At 49.8% G+C, this 13,576-nt stretch overlaps 6 protein-coding genes across 6 annotated transcripts; 3 read left to right on the top strand and 3 right to left on the bottom strand.

Annotated features, from left to right (window-relative positions):
- Positions 1-271: 271 nt before the first annotated feature.
- Positions 272-1,282, top strand: PFICI_08112 (uncharacterized protein; the record flags this gene model as incomplete). The annotated part of the gene is made up of 2 exons (XM_007836693.1): positions 272-863; positions 933-1,282. The coding sequence occupies 2 exons, from the start codon at positions 272-274 to the stop codon at positions 1,280-1,282; spliced, it is 942 nt and encodes a 313-aa protein (XP_007834884.1).
- Positions 1,283-2,043: 761 nt separating this feature from the next.
- Positions 2,044-2,526, top strand: PFICI_08111 (uncharacterized protein; the record flags this gene model as incomplete). The annotated part of the gene is made up of 1 exon (XM_007836692.1): positions 2,044-2,526. The coding sequence occupies one exon, from the start codon at positions 2,044-2,046 to the stop codon at positions 2,524-2,526; it is 483 nt and encodes a 160-aa protein (XP_007834883.1).
- Positions 2,527-2,785: 259 nt separating this feature from the next.
- PFICI_08110 (uncharacterized protein) lies at positions 2,786-4,641 on the bottom strand (the record flags this gene model as incomplete). Its single annotated transcript, XM_007836691.1, has 5 exons — positions 2,786-3,197; positions 3,252-3,463; positions 3,514-3,565; positions 3,619-4,330; positions 4,569-4,641. 5 exons carry the CDS (start codon positions 4,639-4,641, stop codon positions 2,786-2,788), a joined length of 1,461 nt encoding a protein of 486 aa, XP_007834882.1.
- Positions 4,642-6,621: 1,980 nt separating this feature from the next.
- On the top strand, positions 6,622-7,385 carry PFICI_08109 (Autophagy protein 16; the record flags this gene model as incomplete). Its single annotated transcript, XM_007836690.1, has 2 exons — positions 6,622-6,706; positions 6,856-7,385. 2 exons carry the CDS (start codon positions 6,622-6,624, stop codon positions 7,383-7,385), a joined length of 615 nt encoding a protein of 204 aa, XP_007834881.1.
- Positions 7,386-7,686: 301 nt separating this feature from the next.
- PFICI_08108 (uncharacterized protein) lies at positions 7,687-9,296 on the bottom strand (the record flags this gene model as incomplete). Its single annotated transcript, XM_007836689.1, has 2 exons — positions 7,687-8,665; positions 8,725-9,296. 2 exons carry the CDS (start codon positions 9,294-9,296, stop codon positions 7,687-7,689), a joined length of 1,551 nt encoding a protein of 516 aa, XP_007834880.1.
- A 1,844-nt stretch (positions 9,297-11,140) lies between these two features.
- PFICI_08107 (uncharacterized protein) lies at positions 11,141-13,550 on the bottom strand (the record flags this gene model as incomplete). The annotated part of the gene is made up of 6 exons (XM_007836688.1): positions 11,141-12,016; positions 12,071-12,208; positions 12,258-12,670; positions 12,732-13,119; positions 13,186-13,332; positions 13,413-13,550. 6 exons carry the CDS (start codon positions 13,548-13,550, stop codon positions 11,141-11,143), a joined length of 2,100 nt encoding a protein of 699 aa, XP_007834879.1.
- Between the last annotated feature and the right edge of the window lie 26 nt (positions 13,551-13,576).

Raw genomic sequence — 13,576 nt, 5'->3', positions numbered from 1 at the left:
ATCGCCACACTACCCAACACGTTGTAGAAGTGCACCATTCAGCCTCTATTATTAGGCCATGACAAGATTTGGCCGGATTATGGTAAAGTGCTTAGTCTGTGCCTGTTGGGTCCATCTCTGACCAGTACATACGAACCTCTTTGCAGTGTAACATGACTGCTATTCCGTCTTAATGACAGCAGGTTGTCTGTTTTGTTTCCAACCTTTTCCCCTTGCCCATCTCACAACCCTAACCAGCAGTGCAGCTACGGATTACGCTTCTTCTGCCATAATGTCTAATCCAAACACAAAACTCGGTTTCAATTGTCCAAAGGGGGGCGACTTTTATGTTTGCGATACTGCAAAAATACGTTTTCTCGGCTGCTGTGACGTCGATCCATGCGCCGACGGCTCTGGTCTATGTCCTCAGCTGAACCTCAAGCCTTCTAGCTTCTCTTCAGACTACTACAATGAGATCAAGAAGCAGGAATGTGTAGATGCAAATGCCACGACTGACTGGTGGACCTGTCAGGCATCGCCTCCGTTTCTTGGTTGCTGCAAGTCGAACCCTTGCGATCTGGGAGAATGTCCAACAAAAGACTTGGAGGCAGCTCGTTTGAGCGATGACCCGAGTGCCGCGCAGGTTTTGATTGGAACCGCTACCACGACCTCGACGCCGACAAGCACACCAACACCCAACTCGCACGACGGTGTACATTTATCCACGGGCGCCATTGTTGGAATAGCCGTCGGTGGTGGTGTACTTCTCTTGGCACTTCTCGCTATCTTGGTTTACAGATGTGGGTACTTGGCGAGGCATAGAAAGGCTCAGAAGGAGGTCGAGAAACCTCACTCTTCTATTAACAGCCCATTTGGATACTCTCGTAAGTTATCCATCGACTCACCCAAACTTTCTTAAAAATAAAAATAAAAAATCTAATACAAGTACGTAGCCGTGTCCCCGGGCTTCTCGCAAACATATCAAGATATGCCACAATCAGCACACAGTGTCGCGTTTCCAGATTCGCCGCCGCCACAGGGTTATAATCCATACTCTCCCAAAAGACCATACGATGTTCCTCCCGGATCACCACCCTATGAGAACAACTCGAATCTAGGGGTGTCGGATGCATGGAAAAATCAACCTCGCCACGGTTCGCAAATGTCTTCAGCCACCTGGGACTCGATATCGACAGCTATAGCACAGAGGCATCATCCCATGTCGATGGAGCTAGATGGACAGGACACGGAAATGCCAAGACCGGTATCCGAATTGCCTGGAACGGGATTAGGAGCGAGATGAGAAGATATCATGATATTTAGGCAAAGGTTGAGTTTAAAAGGAAAGAAAATAATGCTATTTGTACCTGATACACAAAATAAAACTACCACGAGTTGAGAATCACCTTCTTCTTTTCTTCTTCCTCGCAATCATTTTGTGAGTCTTTGTAGACTTGATGATATCGTTGCCCCAAGTTTTCACGTTTCTAAATCTTACGAACGATATGTCCTGGTGCTTGTGAAGAGCCAGGCAGGTATAAGGCGCAGGTATAAGGCGCAGGTATAAGGCGCAGGTATTAGGGCCTTGAAGGCTTGATCGCTTGCAGGGGTATGTCTGGGCCTTGATTATAGTGGCGGCCGGCGTTGAGAAGTGCTGGTCTTCTCAATAGCCACACTCCATTTTCCCTAGGAATAATTCACACGAAGCATTGAGTGAAAGGAGGGATCGAAAGTAATTCAGCGAAAAGGGCCGACCAAACCTCGTACTGTGGAGTTGAGTATATTCACATCTCACTGCTATGTCAGTGAAGCGCCATGTTGGGAATAATATTAATCCTGCCGGTTTCAGGCAGGATTGATGCGCAACTAGCTCTGCTTTGATTTCATGTCGTGCTTGATTGCTATAATCGAATGTTATACTCTAGCAATCACATATTTTATACTTGACAATTTCTTATCAATTTGAAAGATCCTGAAAAAAATCCCTAAGCTCCATATTATCCAAGTCGATACGAACGACGAGGAACCACTACCAGAACAAGTCATTCCTATCAACTAGACATCATGGCGAACAAGACAGCGCCAGTTGGCTTCGTTCTCCCATTCGCCTACCGCTTGTTCTTTCTGGTCATTGAACCCATCTCGGCACTCGTGGGCGCCTTTTATGCACACTTCCGCCAGGCAGAGTACCTGGCCCTCACACACGCCTCCACAGCCCCGGGCGGCACCGCCATTCCCACGGGCACATCCGTTGTCCTATCCCAGCTGGCCAACCTCTATCTCCTCTTTGCCCTCAACGAGGCGCTCGTCCTCCGGTCCACCGGCGACCTGAGGGTGTGGAAGACGGTGCTGTTTGTGCTGCTCCTGGCCGACTTTGGTCACCTGTACTCTGTCTCGGCCGTCGGCACCAGCGTCTACTGGAATGTCTCGTCGTGGAACGCCATTGATTGGGGCAATGTGCCGTTTGTATACCTGGGTGCTTCCATGCGTATTGCCTTTCTGGCGGGTGTCGGTATGGAGAGTAAGAAGACTACAAAATCCAAATGAGGAGCTGGTTGTATTCCTTTAGACACTTTCTGGTGCGCTTGGAGTTACGCTCTACGTCGTATGGGAGGCATTTCACGTTTTGTTGGTAGGAGAATCGACGACTGATGAATCACAATAAATAGTCTCGATGAACCCGGAATTACCCATCATACATCCACATAGGACAACCAATCCGTATTCAGTAGCAATAATGCAAATACAGAGTCTTTTATAGAGCGTCTTGGGCCCGCTATACAAGAGTTCATATGATGCAGTACACCTACAGACTATATCCACTCTCCTTGACAGTCATCATCATGCCGCCCCTAGGCCGTGCTTCCAAGGCCAGCTCAGCAAACACAACGTCGCCAAAGACGGTATCCAAATCCGTGTACGTGCTCTTTGGCTTCTCATTCGGCTCAAGCCCGGCGCACACAAAATCAAAATCTCGCACCGTGAGCAGTAGCACGACGCGCATCATGTCCATGGCGAGATCCTGGCCCAGACACGCCCTCGCCCCGCGGCTGAAGGTGCGGAACCATCCTCGGGGAACCGAGTCGCCCAGGAAGCGCTCCGGTCGAAACAGGGACGGGTTCGGAAAGTAAGTCTCGTCGTAGTGCATTGTGTGCCAGCAGGGAACGATCACAAGGTCATCGATGGGGTAGGACTGGTCCTGATAGGTAACCACGGAACTGGCAAGGAATCAGCATTGGATAGGAATAGTGACTAGAAGCAACAAAGCTTACCCTGCTGGTGCTTGCCGGATACCAAAGCCGACGGGGAAAAGCCGTAGGGATTCCTTGATGACCGCCGAGGTGTACTCAAGATCATTCAGTCTACTAGGGTCAGATTCGAGAAGACCCAAAGTTTCTGCGGTACTCTTTCCAAAGACGGCGTCGTGCTCATCGCGCAATTTTTGGACAACCTCGGGATTTTTGGAGAGCAGCATATTTATGTACTGTCGAGCGTCAGCCGATCTGTAGGCTGCATAGTGTCCTCGGTACTTACGCATAGAGTGTCTACAGTTGTTCCTTGGCCACCAAGCAGAAGCCCCTTTACACTGTTCTCTTTGTCAGTCGCATGCAGTAAGATTCACGTGACGAGTGGACTTACTTGGTGACCAACAAGCCAAGTTCCTCCTTGGGCAGCTTGGCCGATTTGACGCTGCCTTGACCCTCCTTGGCCAAAGCCTCTCGAAGCATGAGGTCTAGAATGCTCAGAAAGTTCTTTCTCGTCGGGAATACATTACCGTTTCTCAGGGTATCCCATCTCTCTTCGATCTTGGTACGAATGGCCGCATCAAGCCGCTTCGTGATTGCGCCCTTGCGCATCCGCACCTTGAGCTTGACTAGCGGGTTCATGCTCAGACTCTCATTGATGAGCTCTACTGTCTCCTTTAGATCATCCAGGTACGAGCTTCCCTGCGTCTGGGCGTGCAGAGGGAAATTAAAGACAATTTGCCCGACAATGTCGAAAATCAACCTGCTACACTCCTTTTCGAGACTAAAGGCGCCGCCGTCCCGGGCGAGCGACTTCAGCCGGTCCCGGAACAAGATGGTCTCGTCGGCCATGAGACCGGTGAGCGTGCGCACATGCGACATGAGAAAGCTGGGTGCCATGGCATGATGAAGCTTCTTCCACACCGGACCATTGGCCGCAGCCACTACATTGGGGCCAACCATGGAAGACAATAACTCCTCAGACATGGGATGCTGGTTATAGGCGCGCTGCACTTGGACTTGGTCCATGAGCTCCGGCTCAATCAGGACGACTTGAGGGTCTGCCACGGGCCATAGATCCAGGTAGAAGATACCTTTGAGATTATCTGTCCATCACACATCAGTCAGCTTTTAGGATATTTCCTTGGTAAGAAGAATAGATGCTTGTGTAGAATATGATGAAACGTCATATCAGAGTCAATGAATTCGTTCAGCTCAAACCGAAGAGATCCCATACTCGAGAATCTACCATAAACCACCAGATATGGAGATTGTGACCAATTCATTCTCTCATATCATGGACACATAGACACTGGGAATACGAGACGTTTCTTATGGACTTACACTTTTGGGCAATGGCCGTTATGTATGATTGGGGGTGCATATTGGGTGGGAATGTCGCCGCAATTTCTCCCATGATTTTGAGATGGCCCCAAAGAAGGCTATGGGGCGGTCCTGGCTAATACAACATTTTATCAGCATGCCTGTACATTCCGCGAAATTCCATCAATGGTATTGGGGAAAAATCGAGCGCTTACAAGAGACCGAAAGCGTCTTCTTGTCTGATATAATTTGTAGAAAAATTGCAGCGCAGCTGTAGCTGCCAGAGCCGCGGCGAGCATGATAACTGGTGCCAAGTCCGCCATATCTCGAGTTGTTTGATGATTGAATTTCACGTGTTGTTCGGTTTGCTCTTGAATAGGCACATCGACAAGATCCAAGTTGTCGGCACACAGTTTCTTGGATGTGCTGGCAAATTTACTCATACCAATGCCCAAGCAAAGGGGGTATCGACGCCATCAGCTCGAACTGGACTAAGATACATTTTGCTGGCGTCCACGTCGAAGCGTGAGACTAAAGTTAGCCCATCAGAATCAGCACTAGGAAGACACGACCATGACTATCTGGCAGACATCACGAACCGACCCAACCCCTTGTTACAAAGGCTGTAGTCTGGTAGCTGAGAGGTGGATAAAGAGCTAGCCAGGACAGAAACTAGAAACAAGAAAGATGGCAAACGAAAAAGAGGAAAGCGCTGTGCTCAATCATGAAGATTTATGGAAATTCTCATTTGCTTATACGTATTTCCACGAAGTCAGAAAGTATTGTATTCTGGTAAATAAGCAATTGTCTGGAGGCAACTTGGCCGAGGTGGTTCATCTTTGAACACACCAGATTTCATGAATGTATGTCTGCATAAACTTGGAGCACTTGATGATTGGCTGGCTGCCTGCATAATCGTGCTAATATTGGACCGATCAAGATGACTATAGTATCTTGACTGTACGAAATACTATCCGATCAGAGAAGTGCTCGTCTTCAGACTTCAATATCAGTACACGGTGCGGTGTAGGGTATTATTCACCCCTTGTGTTGCACAATAAGGCTGAGTAGTGATAGCACATATCCCCTTATCTGGCAAGCACCCTCCTTTTTGACTTGATCGCCAGAGAGTACTTGCAAAACTACCCAATCACATACCATAAATTCTCCCCAGATTATATTATCTAAATAACTTCGTAACCACTGTTTAAATCCTATTTAAAATATAAAAAATAATAAATAAATTCCGGAATTAACTTAATATAGCTTTTTAAAAATTAAAAAAATATCGGCGGTCTTTAAGCACCGGTCGAATGCAGAGATTTCGAGTGTTATAGCGGATATGTACTCCAGTTTTTTAGGCTCGGCGTACCAAAACTGCCATATAAGGCAAGGAGGGTGCTTGCCAGATAAGGGGATAGTAGTACTGTAATAGGTCTGTGGTGACTGGCTGTCATTTATTCCAAACGTCTTTGGATAGTCTAACCATTATGAGCTTATCCCATCTACGCTACGACAGGGGGTTACAAAGCTTACCTAGGTAACACCCGCTACTGTTTAACCCGATCCCCCACAGCCAGCAAAGGCCCGCTGACACCGACCGGCGCCGGCGCTGATACATGCATACCTTACCCAGCTAGATGAACTGCGCTCTACACGCTCAAGTTAAAGCGGGTTCATGATCCATCACCATCAATCAAGAGTTATGCTGATGACTGATCACAGAGCCCACATGGCATTTCATGTCCGGCACAACTCTCCCATCATAGTCTCGCTGTCGTTTTCTTCTTCTACCTTATCCTGATGGGTAGTGCGTACTGCGCTACGGAGTAACCTTATTATATTTGTCGTCCTTCCAAAACGGCCGGGCCCTTCGTCATTCCCAACCCCTCCCCCATATCATTTCTCCCTCTGCCCCGCCAAGTGTGATTTCCCTCTTGTCACGTTTGACGCGCATCATCCCACCACCATTACTTGTGCTTTTGCTTGCTTGCTTGCTTGCACCTCCTCCACCTCCTTATCAGACTGTAAACAAATAAGTCGCGCAGAGTAAACATATAAACAATTCGGCGCCATGCCAGACTGGCGATCTCAGTACCTTGCCAACTTGCACGAGGCCGAGTTTCGCAACCCGATCAATAAGGATATAGTCTCAGCATGTCAGTTCAGATTCTCGTTCTTTTTTTCTTTTTGTCTCCGATAAAAACTACCGCCCCCGGTCTCCCGTTGCTAGATTAAAGAGCAAAGAAAGGGAGAGAAGCGCAGGACCCTTTCGACTAATATCAAGCCTCGTTGCCCCCATGTATAGGCTCCCAACTAGCAGACCGCGTCGCCGCCCTCGAGGCGGAAAAGGCAGTATTGGAACAAAAAGTCCAACAACAACCACCTTCCATCACCATCGACAACACCAGCCCCGGCAACGCCGCCTCCTCAGACACGACTGCAACAGCACAGCTCCGACTCGACCTAGCCGAAGCCCTGCGGTCTCGGGGCCAACTCCAAGCCAAACAACGCAGCGCCGACACGGAGCTGACCACGCTGCGGGCCAAGAGCAAGGCCGACGACCGGCGCGTGCGCGAGCTGACAGCAGAGCGCAACAGCCTCGCCGCCAAGTTGCGCGACCGAACCGAGGAGCTGGTCGGCAAGAACCGCCTGCTCAAGGATGTTCAAGACGACAACCTGACACTCAATATCCAGCTCGACGTGCGCGAGAACGAGTGCAAGAAGATCAAGGCTGAGAACAAGGAGCTCGTCGACCGCTGGATGAAAAAGATGGAGAAGGAGGCCGAAGCCATGAACCTTGCCAACGAACCACAGGCAAACGGGAGAAAGAGGTGATGGCTGACCACCATCCTACTCATCACGACAAACCAGAAAAAAGTACGAAGTGGTTGTATACTCTTTGTTGCGAACGGGCGATCAACGCCCTCCAAGAGATATTGGTATCCTACAGTGATATCATATACAAGCAACACTATACAGTAAGTGCCAAATCTTCTGTCTAGCCTTCAGAATGCACTTCGCTGTCATGCTGTCCCTCTATGCGCGCAAGGCTATGCAAATTCATCGCAGAAATGCACAACTCCCATTCTCTATATTCTTCCACCGTTCTTCGATATTGACTGGGCTGGTCAAGTGCCTAGGACTTTCTGGTCGAGACAAAGTAACGACCTCCAGCTTTGGACCAGCTGACCCAGTCCTCATAGTACTGGTGCTCCTCAACTTCAAAGATACTGTTGGCGATATCGTTGACTCCGTTCTTCTCGTTGCCCATGACAAAAGAGACGAGCGAGATGACCTTGCAACCAGGCTTGAGGTCCATGAACATGCGTACCAAAGCATCGTTCAGGGCTGGCGTAAAGGCCTTGTTGTTGACTAATATGCAGTCGGCTCTCTTTAGGGTCTCGAGGATCTTCTTATTCGTCCGAAAGTCGCCCCTCTCCAGAGTCACAAGGCCCGGCCTGATACCCCATAGTAGACATCGGGATCTGAACTCCTTCTCCTGTGCTTCAGCAAAGTTGCACGAGTTCTCCACCATTTCACAGCCATAACTTGAACATCCAATTTCGAGCGCAGCCTGCAGGACGACATTGCCGACTCCCGAGCCCAGATCCATAAAAACCTTGTCCGAGGTCATGTTTGAGTGTGTTGAAAGGATGGTCCGGACAAAGGGAGCCATGAGCTCGCCGTACACATTGTCGCCTCCAGGCTGGTATTTGTTGAGGGACTCAACATTTGGTGAGACAGTGCGCTCGTAGACCTGGGCAAGGATAAAGTCGACTAGGTCGTCAGGGACATCGTGTATGGCATCGAGGTTCATTTCTACAGAACCATCTTTTACCAATGCCGATATTTGCTTGTTGTAACCGTCGAGTGCTGCTTTGAAATCTTGAAACTCTTTTGACTGGGTATTGGAGCCGTTGGGTGTTTCACCATTCCTCTTGCTGGAATGACTGGCATTATTCGAAGCTCTTTCCATGAGCCTGTAAAAGCTTGACTGGTTGTCGATGAAAGGTTTTGCTTGCTCGAGGGTGAGATAGGTTTCGGCGACGTGCTTAACAAGGCGCTTTATATCCTCCACAGCATTGATCTTTTCCTTGCGAAATACGAGCTCATACCTGTGCCAACTTGTTAGTAATCACATCTCGCAAGAACTTGTATAATAGCTGGTCGTTACCTTTCAGGTAGCGTTCGGGAAGGATACTGCACTTTGACAGCAACCTCCTCCTCTGGTGCACCGAAAAATGCAGGCGGGCATCCTGTCGATATCGAGGCAAGGTCGGCGGCGTGAATAATTCTAGGCTCCCTGGGCTCTTCGGCAAATGCCTTCTTGTGGCGCACGCGACGATTCGGATCCTTCCACTCGGTAACCACCTTGCGCCTCTTGCCAGTCAGGGCGTGCTCGAGCTGGTCATCGTCATCGCCACTGTCGTCGGAGCCCCACATTGGCGTCGAGTCCTTGCGCTGGACAGCAACCTTGCGCTTGCGCTCGGCGGCGCGCAGGCGCTCGTCAGAGGAGGAAGGATACGGCGACGCGCTCTTGGTGCGGGCCAGGCTCCGAGGGTCGGGCGACACCCGCGGGGACGAGGATGGGTATTTCGAGGAGACGACACGGCTGCCGTTTGGGGCGAGGCTCGACGAGGATCGCGGGGTGGCGGCGGCCGAGGACTTGGCCGGTATGTTCTTTTTCACCACCACTCGCTCGACCCTCACGGCCTGGGGGGCCGCCTTGGGCTTGAGCAGAGGCATCGCAAAAGTTTCCTTGCTTCACTTGTCCGGTGACCGTGCAGGAGGGGTTGGGACCGGCACACGTGGGCGAAGGCGCAAGGCGCGAGGGTTTCGTCCCAAATGAATGGATGATTGGAAGGAGGGAGGAAAAAAAGAAGAACAAGCTTAAAGGGATCTCAGTAGGATGGTGAAAAGTATAACCTAATCGCTACCGGACGGGAGAGGCTGCAGGTTCGCGGCGAGTGGGATGATGGCGGGTTGTCGGACTTTGCGCCAGAGAGAGTCGATGCAGTGACGAAGCAAGACTAATACAAAGCAAAAGCTTCCGAATAGCCGGGTGAAAACTGCTGCAGAATAGATGGTCACAAAAAAAAAGCAAAACAGGGAAATGTGACAAATACAGTCCTGAAAGAGTGTTGGAAAGAGCGTCTTTTTGGTGCGGCTGACGACGCAGTGAAGGAAGGCAGTTTACCAACGTCTGGTGGTTGGGAGGGGTGTGGAAGAAAAGAGTAAATGACTGAAAGTTGCACAAGTTTTTAGTGGGCTGATGTCGCTTGCCCTTTTTCTTTCCCCTTCAGCCTAGCAGTAGCAAAGGTAGTACGTGAGATTTGTACAATCCTCAACATGTACTAAAAAAAAACAGGTGCTCACTGCTGTGTTTACCTCAAGCCGGGCGCTGTTACTAATTAGGTAGGGGACCTGACGTTAAAAGGCACGAGAGCAAAGTGTCTTGGTGCTTACATTTCAACGGGCGAATTCGATTATGCACCGTTGTTACATAGCGAGTATTCTGTACTGTACCCTTCTCTTCCATAGAAAGTTCCAAGGCAGGACAAAAAAAAAAGGAAAGGGTCGTCCCCAGCCGCCGTAGGACTAGACTCTGACAGGTGCAGTACGGCGATGCAGGGCAAAGGCAAGTGCATTATCTGGCAGGGCAAAGGCAGGGTGCAGGCAACCAAACAAGGTCCCAGGACCAAGACCAAGGCCCAGAGTCCAGAGATCAGACAATTCCGGGCGTGGGGGAACAGAGCTGATGGCAAAAGAGATAAGTGGGGCACAGTCATTCGATGGTCGGGGTTGTTCGGGGTTGTGGTTGGGTTTCTGGGGACTGGGATGGTAAGTGAGGGACAGAGAGAGAGAGACGAACAGAGTGACAGGCGTGGCACAGACGAGTGAGTGAGTGAACAAGAGAGTGGCCTGACTCGCTCGGGGACAAAAAAACATCTCCCCATCCATTCGGATGCTGTCCCTGCCCTTTCTCTCTCCCCCATCTCTCGCTTAACTTGCCGATTATGCATGCTAAGTAGTATATTTCTGGGGACTTGCTGGTCACAGCATCACAGGTCTTTAATCTACCTACCTACCTACCTACCAAGGTTGAAAGGCGCATACCTAGCTTTACAGTCAATTTATATAGGAATATAAGATAGATATCTGAAAATCTATATATTTATTTAACAAGGCATTATATTTCAGGGGACGCTATACGTTTATCATCTGCTACCTTTATACCCTATTTATTGTACCAGCTTGGCTGTAAAGTCAAGTTATTGATAAGCTTCCGGATCTTTTTAACTTAGCTTGTGCCTGCCATATATTTCTTCATGATTATATATGTGCATTTTGTAGCACCTTCTCCGTGGCCAGGGATCTGGTCTCCCAAAGATCAAGAACCTCGCCATACAGAAATTTGATAGGGACATTTGTAGAATAACCATTAACGCCTTGTGCCTTTGCTATTGTGGTATCTTGCAAAACTCGATTACAGTGTCCAGACGATTGCCTCCTTCCCCAGTATTAATAGTGACCCGTGATACATATTCTGGTCGGCCAGGTAACGTATTTGTGCCCACGAATGATTCAAACTAGGAATCTTTCTGCTCCTTGGCCTCTCCCGTTGCTTTGGCCTTGGCACTCGCCATTGTACCCATGACGAGCTCTGCGAATTTGTGTCCCCTTTCCTTGACAGCCTGAACTGAGTCACGACTTTCGAGCTTTTTCGCTTCGAGTGCTTGTCTGAGATGCTCAGTCTTGGAGCTCTCCTCGCCAGCACCGGCACCCTCGCGGTGTGCCAAACCCATATGACCCAATGTCCTGACTGCTGCCGAGCTAGCCTTGTTGTAGCCGGAAGATGCAAGAGCCGGTAGACTGCGACCCGCCTCAAGGATCATGCAATCATCGCCAAAGTACTTTTCCTTCTCGTTGACAAGCTTGGTGAGATATGTTGTCCGACGAGGCCCACGTTTCTCAGAACGAATACGCTCCATTTCTGCCTCGAATGCACGGTCGTACACGTTGAAATCAATCCCGGTCGGCGAATCAGACACGAAATCCGCAGGCGTTTCCGAACCTGCAAATTCATCGTGGTCGCCGAGGCCGATTCCCAAAAAGGCGGGCGCTCCTTCGCTGGAATTTTGGGTTTGGCCCTTCACGTCGGGTGCTCCGCTTCGGGCAGGATGACCGTTTGAGGCAAGATAGGCTTTGCGTGCTTTCACCAACTCGGCGGCCTCTTCGGCGTTGGATTTGTTCCGAGGTCGATTCTCCTGCTGCGGTTCTTCTGCAGTCGGAGTTGTGTTACCAGAGTTTGCTGGCGAGGAATGTTTCGAAGATTCTTGAGGCAGTTCTATCTCAGCTGCTCTAGGCACTTCCAACGTCCTCGACATCCGATGCGATGCTTTGAGGTCAGGGGTTCCAACGCGGCTCTTGTAAATGAGCCCTTTGAATTTGTTGATGGCTATCATCTGTACTAATTGTTAGTAGACAGTAGCGGGTCGTGTACGAGAACATGTACTCACAACAGTCAACATATGACTCATCTTACGTGTCAACGCATGATTGACTTCAAGCTCGTTTGGTGGCTCTACGAGTTCGGTAATGTTCTCCCCTTCAGATAGAAGAGGGTCCTCGCCATCTTTGGTGACCCAAGGATGATTCTGCTACTGTCAGCGTGGCAAAATGCTAATTGTATGGTGCAGATCTTACCCTCATCTCTGCCATGGTGATCCTCTGCTCCGGGTCCTTTTGGAGGATCCGCCGCAGGAGGTCTGAGAGGTTCGGATCCTCGTCGGATGGAATAGGAAGCTCTTCTGTGCGAATAGAATCGTACATTTCTAGAACGTTGTCACGATGGAAAGGCAGTCTGCCAAACTTGAGACAGTATAATGAAATGCCCATGGACCATATATCCGCGGCCTTTCCTGATATATCGCCGTGCCTGGCCATGCACAACTCAGGAGGAAGGAAGGCTGGCGAACCGGCAGATTTGGCTGTCCTCATGTCGGCAGACTTTTCAAACATTTCCGATACTCCAAAGTCCACGATCTTGAGGCAGTCGTCTTCCGTCAAAAGAAGGTTGTCCGGTTTGATATCACGATGTATAATACCTTGTGCATGTACTGCAGCATGTGTCAGTTCTCAGAGTTGCCCAGACAATGCACATCAGCGGGGGTTACCTACAGTATTCAATGCCCAAAATCAAGTCGCGAAACCAATGTCTGCACTGTTCTGCACTATAGGCTTCGGCGTCGCTGTCTAGGCCAACCTTCATGACGACGCCCTTTTTACACATCTCAAGAACCATCCAAAGCGAATCCTCTTCGGGATCGTCGAGGACCTCGATCAAGGACACCAGGTTTGGGTGATTCAGCTTTTTCATGATGGCAATTTCTTCCCGGATGAAAAAGAGAGAATCTTTTGCCTCGGCAGCATCGTGCTCACTAAGTTCCCTTTTGTGTGCAGACCATGGCGACCGCATCCCTCGTCCGGGTCTGAGGCCACCAGGTCGCTTCAGAATGTTGGATTGCGCTCGTTTCCGCAATCGACTTTTGGAAAACTCCTTCATGGCCTGGCAGGTTGATGTCAGCTCACACAGTCATGAGTCGGTCGTGCAGATGTTTGCTTGAATTCTCACATATTCATTGCCAAACTGATCTGTGGCCAGATGCACGGCTCCATAAGATCCTCTGCCAATCTCCTCCTTGATGACATATTGATTGATCCTGAGTTTTGTCCCGTCTGGATCATCGCTGGTGTACTCGGAAATGGCATTGAGAGTTTCCTGTCACAGACTATTAGCTGCCAGGGTCCTTGACACTTGCGCCTGTGCTGATTCTTGGCGCGAGAGATGGAAGTGCCCACCTTGACTTCGCGATGTTGACTTGGCGTCCTCTTGTGCTGCCTCATGGGGCTATGGTATTGCTGAACGGCAGGTGCTGATCTGGCTTTCTTAGCAAAAGTCTTGCCGACATTATAAACCATGTGCGTCGCCTCGTCCATGGCTCGCATGTTTATTGTGCGGCTCC

The sequence above is a fragment of the Pestalotiopsis fici genome, assembly GCF_000516985.1.
Source record: "Pestalotiopsis fici W106-1 unplaced genomic scaffold PFICI_Scf_5, whole genome shotgun sequence".
Taxonomy (NCBI): domain Eukaryota; kingdom Fungi; phylum Ascomycota; class Sordariomycetes; order Amphisphaeriales; family Sporocadaceae; genus Pestalotiopsis; species Pestalotiopsis fici.
The sequence above is the reverse complement of the archived record's forward strand: the minus strand, read 5'-3'. Positions and strand labels throughout refer to the sequence as shown.